Below are 12,460 nucleotides of genomic sequence, written 5' to 3'. Positions count from 1 at the left end.
ACGATCAAATCCAAATCAGGAGAAAAATGTAAAAAGAACATTTCTCAAATCAGTTTTCTACAAATAAAACTTCTCAGGCAAAGAAAAGTGGATACTAGAATGAACAAGAAACTAAAAACAGGAATTAGGTCTGGTACAGACTGGCGCTTTGCCCTGACCTGGGACTGATTTTAGGGCTCCGTAGGGCTGGGCATCCATATGCGCCCAGCTCTACTTTTGGCACCTGTGCAACTTCTTGCTGCACCCCCATCCACATGGGGTGCATGATGATGTGCGGGCGTTTGAGTGCCCAAACATCACTTGCTGGAAGCGTTGTCATCATGGCGCACAAGTGCCATTATGACGGCCTTAAAAAGAAGCTGCCTAGAGCAGCTCCTTTTTAGAGAGCGTGTTAATGCCGCGCCACGTGGCTAGCACGGCACCAATGAGGGACAAAAACGGGTGGCATGGAGCCACCCATCTGTATCCCCTCTTACTTTGCAAATGGCTTGCATTTAATATCAGAAGTAGCCAAAGCTACAATGAATTCTGTATGCTTTATTCTCATGAAGACATTCAGCTGACACCAAGATGATATCTTGCAAGTCCTAGATAAGTCAATTTCTTTGTGCTGCTTTTGACCTGAGAAACTGGGAATGTGTGTTGGGGAAAGGCCTCATCATTTGTGATCAGTCGGGGGGGGGGGGGGGAAGAATCCATTCCCCTCAGGATCAAAGTGGTTCCTTCTCACTGGTTAAATTAATCTATGCAGAGTTTGGTATGAGGGGAGACTTTCACACAATTGGTTCAAAAGCCTTGAACTGATATCCTATTTAGAATTTCACCAAAGACTCTTGATTGTTTTGAATATCAGCAGACAAATGTAGCGTTAAATTTATGAAAAAAACAATCATAGGAATGTTTCTACACACACTAAAGCAGGCGCGGACAAACTAAAGCCTTTCAGACCTTGCTGGGCTTCTCAGCAGTGAGTATTCCTCACCACTGGCTATGCTATCTTGCGCTGATAGGATTTGAATCAACTGCAGTGCCACATGTTGCCCAATTCATGGTAAAGTTTGCACAGATGCACTCAATCGTCATTCTCACCATATGGGTTAAGATGTGAATTTATTTTAATCTGTTATAATATAGCAGCATGTCACCAGATTAATCCATGTAGCTTTCCTTGTGTATGCCACAAGGATCTCTAGGTTGGATCCAGATAAAGTCATTCATTCTTTAGTCCCAATGAAATCACTGAGACTTAATCACAACTAATTCATCCCCTTGATTTCAACAGGACTAGAACATTACTTACTTTGTCCGGATCTAATTCTCTGTGTATAGGAATTTTTAATCTGACATTGCACAGAAAGAGAAAAAGGCGGGATACAAACCGCCATATAGTACGTATAGGATACGTACTAGGGTTAGGAAGGGGCGGTGCTTCCGCACCCCTCTAACCCTAGTACGTATCCTATACGTACAAGATGGCGGCGCCCCTTCCACATGGGCGCCGCCATCTTTACGTACTGGACACATAGCGTCCAGATGTGTCGCGGTGCCTATGACGTCGCGAATGCGCCAGCGGCGCTTCGCGACATCATCAGTGCGCCGTAAGAAGAAGCTCCGAAATGGAGCTTCTTTTTTGCGCCGCGCGGTTTGGCTGCTGCAGCTCCCGCGCGGAGCAAACGGCAGCGGCGGGGAAGCGCTGCAAAGCGGCGGTTTGTATCCCGCCAAAGTGAATATAGTTCCAATGCAGGAGAGAGCAAATGTAAAGTGTCATGATTTGCTTTGAAGGCAAACATATCGCATTGGTATAGTGGTAACAATTTGGTTAAAAAATAATAGCATACCAATGTATTATCTTCCATCTAAAAGGAATAAACTAACAGAATAAAAAAAAATCAGCATATTCTGCTAATAAGAACTACTTTAGTCTGTAGTTATTGTTACTGCACCAGTGACAATAACTATTACAAGAATGGCCTAAATTTAACGGCTAGTTCCAGTTACAGTAGACCTAGTGATTCAATGGGTCTCCTCTAGATGGGCCTAACATTTGCTTTAGGGGCAGTATCTAGTTGGTAGATTCAACACATGTATGAAACTCTGCGCTGCTTTTTACTGAGTCATGAGATACTTCTATAGACATCAACAGGAAAAAATAGTGTGTGAAAACAGTTACTATTGTGCATGTGTTTGCTAATGGGATAACACAGCATTGGGAAAATGTTTACTCCCAAGTGTCCACCCCCATTTTTCTCCATTGACATTGGAACAACATCATAATGCTGTCTAAAGATTTCTGACAAACTCCCACAATGTGCTAAGGGCTTCCAGTGTTGCCAGAAAAATCACCCCAGCAAACTGGCACAAGGCCACTATAAAAGCTACTTTCATTAAATAAATGTAATTTTAATGAGCTGTTATTCTCAAACATTAATGTAGAGAGTTCTTGTAGCACCTTTGAGACTCTGAAAAAAAGAAGTTGGCAGCATGAGCTTTCATAGACTTCAGTCTAATTCCTCAGATGCTTCTCTGAAAGCATCTGAGGAAGTAGACTGAAGTCTATGAAAGCTCATGCTGTCAACTTCTTTCTTTTAGTTGGTCTCAAAGGTGCTACAAGAGCTCTCTAACTGTTTCTACAGACTAATATGGCTATATCTTTGAAGTCAAACAAATCAAGTAAACAACCACAGTGAAATCCTATTAACTGTATCTTCACCAGTCAATAATCGCCGTTTATCATATCTGGCTGGTCTAAAATTGAGCACATGGATATTCTAACAAGAATATTTTCATTTGCTCTAATCTCAGAAACACAAAAGTAACTTAAAATATAATTTAATTATTTTAAATAATTATTCAGATAAGTCCTGGATACTTAACCTGGCATGTTACTGAAGAATGCTTTTGGGTCTTTATTCTTTTATTTAATGTGTTTAATTGTGTTTTTAAAACCTGTTTTAATGTGTCTTCACTGGCTAACGCAATCTGACAGAACAGTGGAGTACAAATTTAATTACAAACCCAAACATTTTTTACAAGATGTCTGGCTTAAAATATATAGGAAATAATGATGGAGATTATTTTTTTTATTGTAAGATTAGGCCCAGTGAAACCTGTTTGTGCCTACACTCCATGAATATTGGATGATACTTTTTGCAGAATCAGATGCTGGCCATTGTTATGAACTGCTTGTAGTATTTTGATATGCAACCTCATGCCGCTCTTTTTACTTAGGGAGTTTATGATTTGCCTCTTGAGACACATTTGTCCTGAGAAACATTCTGTGTTTCGGATACTTAAAGATAAAAGCTATTTCAGATTAAAGAAAAACTATTATATCAAAGCTGTAGGAATCAAGTAAAAGAATGTGTTCTATGGAGGAATACCTCTGAGATTTAGTTTCCTGTTTGTAAGCTAGCAACAATAACAAGATTCACAATGGTTTCTAGATAAGCAGCATTTCTTTTGCTGATCCAAGGTACTGCAAGACTTGGCTAGTGTGGGATTTGACTTAATTCTGAATGAGGTATTGAATAGTTTGGTTCATAAAATCATAGGTCATGATGGACATGACTGTTCCACTGTATACATTCCACCAATTTGGGCCAATTTGTACAGATATGTCTCATTTAGCACCAAACAACTAGATGGACATTGCTGTTAATTTACCTTTGCAATCTGCACACACCAGTTGAGAAGGTACTGAGATCCAATGTTATCCTTGTGCTCTCGGACATAATCAAGAAGGCACCCATATGGCATTAGTTGCGTGATGAGCTGAACTGTGGATGTGAGGCAAATTCCTAGCAAACGGCACACATGGGGGTTGTCCACACTTGCCATTACATAGGCTTCCTGATCAGAAGAGACAGAAAAGAGACAAACTTGTATATCAAAATGTTAAAGGCATGAGAATGAAATAAGCATTATTATTCAGACTGTATGGGCTGAACCCAAATTCAGGCTCATGTAACTGGACTAGAAGAAACAGATTCTGCCCCTTCTCCATGGGACCTCTTCCATCCTTCTCCCCCACACTCAGGTAGAGACCCCAAAATCATGCAGCCATTTTCAGAGATTACGCCCTTCCCCCAGTTCCATACACCAATGCCTACCTTCACCTAAACTTTGTTTGAGGATTTTACGAAAAGGAATGATAAAAGAAACACAACTTTAAGAGGCCTGAATCTAACCTGATCTATGTTTTTAATGTAACTACTCGCATCATCTACTATATAACAGTGTCACTCTATTATTTCTAGAACACATATTACATTGATATATCACTTTTCTGCCAATTCACTCCATGCAGTTTATAATTTACAATCTAAGACATTATCCAAAGGGGAGGAAATAATTTTGGGAGAAGCCAAAGTAGCAATTAGTCTTAGCTATGTCAACAAGAGGTTGTTTTTTGATTTTTTTGGTCATATCACCTTATCTCTGAGGCAGTTGGGTGGAGGCAGCTCACAGATTATGGCTGAAAATAACCTCCCAATGACTAATCATATTTTACCTTAGCTGTAATATGCAAGAGAACTAATAATCATGTTTTGAATTTTTACATCTCTCTTAGTATTTGTTAAGTAGGTGGAGACCCACAATTTCATGACCTTTGTGCAACTGAAATATAGAATCAAAGAGTTGGAAGAGGTCCACTAGGACCATCCTGTCCAACCCCCTGCCATTCAGGAAATCACAATTAAAGCATTAATGACAGATGGCCATCCAGATTCTGTTTAAAGATCTCCAAAGAAGGAGACTCCACCACACTGGGAACAGCTCTTACTGTCAAGAAGTTCATCCTAATGATGAGGTGGAATCTCTTTTCCTGTAGCTTGCATCCATTTGTTCCAGTCTCTGGAGCAGCAGAAAACAAGCTTTCTCCCTCCTCAATGTGACACCCCTTCAAATACTTAAACAGGGCTATCATATCACACCATAACCATCTGTTCTTCAGGCTAAATATACCCAGCTCCCTAAGTCTTTCCTCTTAAGGCATGGTTTCCAGACCCTTCACCATTTTGGCGGCCTTCCTTTGGACACACTCCAATTTGACAACATCCTTTTTGGATTGTGGTGCCCAGAACTGGACACAATATTCCAGGTGGGGCCTGACCAAAGCAGAATAGAGTGGCACTATTTTTTCCCTTGATCTGGACACTATACTTCTATTGATGCAGGCTAAAATCGCATTGGCCCTTTTTGCTGCTGCATCACACTGTTGACTCATGTTCAATTTGTGGTCTACTTGGACTCCTAGATCCCTTACACATGTAGTCTCCTTAAGCCACGTGTCCCCCATCCTATATCTATGCATTTCACTTTTCCTCCCTAAGTGCAGTACCTTATATTTCTCCATGTTGAAATTCCTTTTGTTAGCTTTGGCCCAGCTTTCTATCTGTTCTGGTCATTTTGAATTCTGATCCAGTCCTCTGGGGAATTAGCTACTCCTCCTAATTTGGTGTCATCTGCAAATTTGATAAGTATGCCCCCAATTCTGTCATCCAAATCATTGATAAAGATGTTGAATAGCACTGGGCCCAGGACAGAGCCCTGTGGGACCCCACTGGTCACTTCTCTCCAGGATGAAAAGGAGCCATTGTTGAGCACCCTTTGGGTTTGGCCGGTCAACCAGTTACAAATCCACGTAACAGTTGCCTTGTCTAGCCCACATTTTACAAGCTTATTTGCAAGATTGTCGTGAGGAACCTTGTCAAAGGTCTCACTGGAATCAAGCTATGCTACATCTATAGCATTCCCTTTGTCTACCAAGCTGGTAATTTTATCAAAAAAGGAGATCAGGTTAATCTGATATGACTTGTTTCTCAGAAACCCATGTTGACTTTTTGTGATGATGGCATTGCTTTCTAAATTTTCAAAGACTCTCTGTTTAATGTTCTGCTCTAGAATCTTTCCTGGTATTGATGTCAGACTAACTGGATGATAATTGTTGGGATCCTCTTTTTTCCCCTTTTTGAAGATGGGGACAACGTTTGCCCTCCTCCAATCTGCTGGGACTTCTCCTGTTCTCCAGGAGTTCTCAAAGATTATTGCCAATGGCTCTGAGATTACATTTGCCAGTTCTTTTTAAAAAACCCTGGATGTAGTTCATCTGGTCCCGGAGACTTAAATTCATTTAGGTTAACCAGGTATCACAACATAGCACAACATGGTACATTTAGGAGAGAGGTGAATCACTATGTCAGAGAAGGAGGTTTTCAGCAGCATCCCCGTAGCAACTGTAACAAGTGCTATAGGTGTGAGTATTCTGCATGATGTGATAACATGAAAGCAGAGGCTCTCAAATACCTTCAGTAAAAGACTGGTTCTGTTCTCCAAGTAAGATTTTGTTAAATAAAGAATGTGCATGGGAGTGTGAATAAGAAATGGACCGTTAGATGAGTATGTAAGCAAAATGCAGGGTATTTATGTTACAAATGTTTTAGGCATAACTTATTTTTGGAAGCATTGTAGACTTCTCATTTGGATCCAATAAACTAGATTCATAATAAAGCAATCTGGTTTCTTCCAATGTTTTGTATTGTGACCCATGCATGTTTTCATTTTTTCCCTTTTAACTAAGTCAATATTCCCCTAACAGATCTAAGCTTCAAATCACTCTCCTGCAAAAATTGGCTTCAAGTCAGCTAAACCGGGAATTTTCTCCACGGACTGTATGTCATATGTTGGCCACACAGACGATGGAGCTGTTCCAGCATTTGACAGAATCTATTAAATTTGATACTGCAAAGTGAAGCAGCCGGCAACCATTTGAAGAAAGAATAATGAAGCCATTGTACAGTCATATGTTCTTTAAAATACTTTGAGAAATTACAGCATGGCTTTTGTTTCTAAACTTTATCTTGGAAATCTGTGAGGTACGCTATGACCGGCTGCAAGTATGTTTGGTATTTGGCAGAAAATCTCCTGAATTAGCTTTTATCCTAATAAAGCCATTAGGAGCTACAATTGGAGAGTGAACAGGATCAGATTACTGCCAATACTTATAGTGCATAAAAATTCTAAACTAACAGAGCTAGTAAGAGATTCTGATGCTCCATCAACTAATTAAAAAGGAAGAATAAGCGATGTCTCCACTCTATGACAAGAGTGTTAGACATTAACATATAATGCATTTCATCCTATCCCAGCAGAATACACTATTCAATCAATTGTTGAATGGTGAGTCAACATGTAGGTGAATCCCATTGACTGAATCAGTCTTCTCATCAGTACTAAATGGATTTAGGCCCTGAGGGTTTCTATAATCTAGAAACAATTCCTACTGGGAATTTGGCTGTGATGGTAGGGGACACATCAAAATAATAACAACCATGTATTTGGATACATATACAAAATTATTAAGTCTTCCATTTTCCCCTCTATTCTCTTTATGAAAAATAAAAAAAATGCATAAATCGAAATATTTAAGCACGAGAAAAAGAAGTAAGAAGTTTACTTAAATATCAATTCTTTTGTTCTGAACATTTTGTAATCAGAAATATTATGCCTTATTTATCTTTAACAAGGTAAAAAAAATGAAATTAAGGCTGCTACTACACTTCCCCTAATGTTTCAAGGTAGTTAGTTCAAACACATAAAATGGCTTGGGTTTTGTTTGTTTGTTTGCTTCTCCGTGTGACTCTTCCCAGGTGTGAGACCATAAGGTGAAACTTGGTGCAAATCAGATAGGAGCCCCAATACAGAACAAATCAGTTTATCACTGGGATGTATCTCTTCTGATGTGGTGTGACTCTGCTCATTTTTGGAGCCAGGAGAAAGAAAGGAGCATTGTTTGATTTTATATTGAGGTTTGGAGACACTTGAAAACCAGGAAGGCATTTGATGCTTTTCAAATGATTTCAAGGAGCAGTGAGAATTCTGGTAAAGACTTTGTCCTGAAAATCCCTATGGACTGTGCCTACAAGCAGCTTGAGCCATGCTGCCATCACTCTACACAATCTAATACATAGGAGAGATTGTATGAGGCCAAAACCAACAGGCAGTTCCTTGCCTGTTATGAACAACGAAACACGTACCTTTATTTTACACAAACATAGGTCCAAAACACATGCATAAATAATCCAGTTTGAGACCGCTTTAACTGCCCTGGCTCAGTGCTAGAGAATCCTGAGCATTGTAGTTTATTGTGGCACCAGAACTGTCTGACATAGAAGGCTAAATGTCTCACAAAACTACAGTTCCCAGAATTCGCTAGCATTGAGCCAGGGCATTTAAAGCCATCTCAAACTGGATTTATTTCTGCAATGTGTTTTGGCTCATACTCATGAAAGCCTTCGACTTCACATCACTTTTTCCTTAACACATTTCACTGAATATTTTATCCTTACCTATAGACAATTAGAGATGAATCATATACACTAAAGCATAACTTCTGAACATTATCACATACAATCACAATTTCAGAAGACTCCCTATCATGTGTATTTGTATTTGTTTTAAATTTACACACAGTTAAGTAATACTATGGCCCCATTCCCACTGGGTTATAAAGTGAATCAAGAATCGCATTATAGGGACACCATTCCCATTTGAATTCACATTCGATCCTAGTTAAAGGGAAATTGTTCCCATTTGAATTCGCATCCGATACTACTTTGATCGATTTCTCTAGCGAAAACCTGAATCAGTGGTGGATAACCTGGGTTATCCTGACACCACTTTTCAAGCGGTTCTTTTTGCAGCTGCCGTGTCGGATCTGGGGCAAGTTAATGGGAATGACAGGGCATCCGAAGGGTGTGGGAGGGGAGGAGCAATGTTCAAGGGGCTGTTCCGGGGGTGTCACCAGCTTTGTTCTCTTTCCTGGCATTTGCAGCGCCATTTTCCCTCGTTCGCGTAGCCTTTCCTCCGGCGATGCGGGAAGTAGGGTAAGGCGATCGTGTGTGTAGACATTTTATTTAAAAAATTAAGCTTTCAATCACCTAGGCGCTCTGTCGGGTGTCTGAATATAGCAAATTGCTACATTGACCTCCAAATGTGGTAAGCACATTACGCCCCTCTGAAACCCCCCCCCCCATTCCACATAGATTGACATATGAGGAGACCCATTGAACACCATTTTTTCTTTCCTTTTTGCTTTTGCTTTTTTTTTTTTTTGCCTGAACACTTAAGCGATCAGTTGACTGCTAAAAAACACACACCAGAAAAACAGGTTTGAAAGATGCAAATGGGAACGGGGAGCACAAATAGCCCGCATCAAAATGCATAGAAGAAATTGGCGTCACTGTGACGTCTAATCGCCTAAGTGTTTGATTGATAGCTTAAAAAACAGTTCCAGAAAGGCAATGGGAATGGGGAACAAAAATGTCTGCGTCAAAATACAGCGGAGAAATATCAATGGGAACGAGAACATGGGTCAAGAAAAACGGAGTCCCTTTTCTCCTTTTTGTATTAGGAACGATGGACGTGATGTGAATACGACTCGGATACTTTATCCGAGCCAGATTGGCAGCGAGATTCGTCGATTTATATTCCCAGTGGGAATGGGGCCTATGATTAGGTCTTTTCCAACAGAACACTAGTGGGATAATACCAAGAGGTGGCAGTGTTCTGATATGACTGCATACACACTGCTAGAACAAGCAACATCTAGCACAGTGTAGTGAAAATAAGTTGTGAAGACTTGCTCAAGAGCTCTTGCATGTGTCTGTTTTCAAGCAGAATTAAAATAGTGAATCTGACAGTTGTGGAAAAACAAACATCACATCATCACAGGCAATGCAAACCACTATTCATTTATCCAGTTTCTAATGAATTTAGAGGAAACATGGTAAAAGGTGCAGAGGTATAGATGCTAGTACCGCTTAGTGGATAAAATCTGTCTGAATTTTTTTTTTTGTAGTCCATAGCTTTTCACAGATATATGTGAAAGATAAAGCAATGCTATTGTTATCTGAAACAAAAGGAAGCACAATTTACTAAGTGGCTTCTGTTTATGCAGTAGGGGTGGAATGGAAATCCACAAATTACCTGGCTGGGTTCAAATTTGGAGTTCCTGACCCCTCGAGAAAGTTAGGTGGGAATTAAAATGGCAAGTCAAAAGATCCCGCAAATGGCAGGCACTTTTTTGTGTTCCAAGCATAACATAAACTGCATAGTTTCTGAGAACTTTGCAAGAGTTTGAGAAACTATGCAGTGTTGCAGTAAAAACCTAAACTTAATCTTTTTTACTATGTACAGAAAACTGCACAGCTTCCCAAGGGCGGACAAATACATCACATGCTTATATTGTTTTTCACCATATCCTTGCAAAACTAAATTGCACACTATACTCTTATACTAACAACATGGTGAATGTTCCACATCATGGCTATAACCTTTACTGTTTGAAAGTCACACAACCCAAATGTTTTACAGCAGGAAAAGAAACTCAAGATGGACTGAAGGTGCAGCCACATCTGGTTTTGTTGTGTAACACTGTTGATTTTCACATCTTTCAGGCAGCCATGTATGTGTTTTGTATAAGATTGTTTTTTAAATGTAAAAAACAGCAATGTTGCACAACAAAACCATGTGACTACTTTTGTGCAACATTGCTGTTGTCTATGTAAAAAAAGCAATGCTGCAGAACAAAAATGTTGTACATCAAAAATGTACAAAATCAGCAACATTGGACCACAAATAGACATGAATTTACGCTACTGATTTTGCAGGTTTTTGTTGTGCAGCATTGCTGTTTTTTTAACACAGAATAACAAAAATGTTGTGTAAAATCAGCAATGTTACACAACAAATAGCCATGTAGTTTTTGTACAACACTGGCCCTATATACATGGGCATGAAGCACCATGCTGGTGCCGATTTTAGGGTTAGGGACTGCGCAGCAACTGCACGGTCCCTAACCCTAGCATGGCACGGTGGTGCAATAATGGTGGCATCTCGTCCAAATGACGTAAGTGACATGCGGCATCAGCACGTCACCGCACGTCACACTCGCGATGTCACTCTGGCGCCTGAAATAGAACCTGGAAATACCGGGCTCTTTTTACTCTGGAGACGACGCACGGTTTGGGGGCTGCACCATCCCTCCAGAGTAAAAACGTGTGCCTGCAGGCTGCCGTTTCTCAGCGGTCTGTACTGCGCCATTGACGATTTTGCACAACATTTTTGTTGTGCAACGTTGCTGTTGTTCATGCTTAAAAAAGCAATCTTGTATATGTGGATGCTCAAAAGCAGTCCTTTCTGTATCGAAAGTTGTGTGCAGTTTTCAGTGTAGGCTGCATAGTTCTCAAAAGGAGCTCTGTAACTTCTGGAAAACCATCATTTTCAGGGGAAACAGTCTTCAGTGGTGTTCTGCTTAGGATTTTTTTTTTTTTGGTTAACTGAAATTCTCAGTTGATCCAAAGAAAAACTAGCTAAGCATTTATAAACCAAGAAGACTAAAGCATTTTTCCTCCAAGAATGTAAAATAGTTTCTTCTTACAAGCTAATCAGAGATCAAATTCAACTCCAGGATGTTTACATTTTTTAAGAGCAGGAATTACAATCAATCAGCAGATCTAGTGAAGAAATTTCAGGAGAATGATAGAAAGGCACCACATTTATTAATAAAGCTTTTATATATTTGTCTTCACCCAAGACAACAGCAAATACTTCAATACTTCAAAAATAAATAGGTATGAAAACTCACATCAAGAATTTCTTTGTTGGCTTTGGGGGATGTGGCTTCTCTCAATTCCTTAATAGCCACAGGAATTTTAACCTTCTCCCCTTCTGGAATCCACAACCCCTATTTAAAATACAACAACATGGTTAGTTTAACACAGAATTAAATAGCAAAATGTGCATACAACTTTGGAGCTTTCAAAACAGTGTGTGAGCAGCCAACAAGCAGATAAGCTGGCCATCCAGCATCGTATGTATCACATACTTTTCTGAATATGATACAAGGAATTTGAATAATGTACTAATACTATAAACAATGATTTAAAAATCAACATGAGAATTCAACTGTGCAGCAGCCTGATACTGCCCATGTTTGCTAAGAATTAAGTGCCTGTGACCTAAATCCAAGAAAATGTACATAGTGCTTTGTCTGAATATGAAAAAAGGTGGTGACATTACCTTGTACACAGTACCAAAAGCTCCCGAGCCAAGAACCTTGACTTTTTTGAACTCAGTTTCCTTTAGAATCCTTAGGAGTGCTTGATTTGGTGCCTCACCACTGGGAGTCAAGGGTTCAACAAGCTATGGAAAACCAAAATGACATGGCTTAGGAGGAGACAGTTTTTTTTAAATATAAGACAGTTCAAGATTCATGATTCGAATATTACTTTTTTTAGAAATAAAGAAAAAGTGATACCCTGAAATCATCTGTGCTCTGTTATTCAGAACAAGCCAAAACGCTGCTAAGAAATAAAAACAAAACTGAGAGTCAACTCTAGATCTGCAGTGCTATCAAACAAAACTACACAAGATCTTCAGAAGAGGCTTGAAATCATTT

At 39.6% G+C, this 12,460-nt stretch overlaps 1 protein-coding gene across 1 annotated transcript in view; it reads right to left on the bottom strand.

The window, feature by feature from the left end:
- The window catches only part of EGFR (epidermal growth factor receptor), a 168,085-nt gene that overhangs the window by 17,434 nt on the left and 138,191 nt on the right, over positions 1-12,460 (bottom strand). The window contains exons 18-20 of the mRNA XM_089532529.1: positions 12,082-12,204; positions 11,648-11,746; positions 3,664-3,849 (exon numbers count right to left, since the gene is read on the bottom strand). Of these exons, the coding sequence (XP_089388655.1) occupies positions 3,664-3,849; positions 11,648-11,746; positions 12,082-12,204 (408 nt within the window). The remainder of the gene's footprint in view (positions 1-3,663; positions 3,850-11,647; positions 11,747-12,081; positions 12,205-12,460) is intronic.

The sequence above is a fragment of the Sceloporus occidentalis genome, unplaced genomic scaffold, assembly GCF_023333645.1.
Source record: "Sceloporus occidentalis isolate IW3139 unplaced genomic scaffold, rSceOcc1.0.p SCAF_7, whole genome shotgun sequence".
NCBI classification, from domain to species: domain Eukaryota; kingdom Metazoa; phylum Chordata; class Lepidosauria; order Squamata; family Phrynosomatidae; genus Sceloporus; species Sceloporus occidentalis.
Note: the sequence above shows the minus strand (reverse complement) of the source record. Positions and strands in the feature narration are given on the sequence as shown.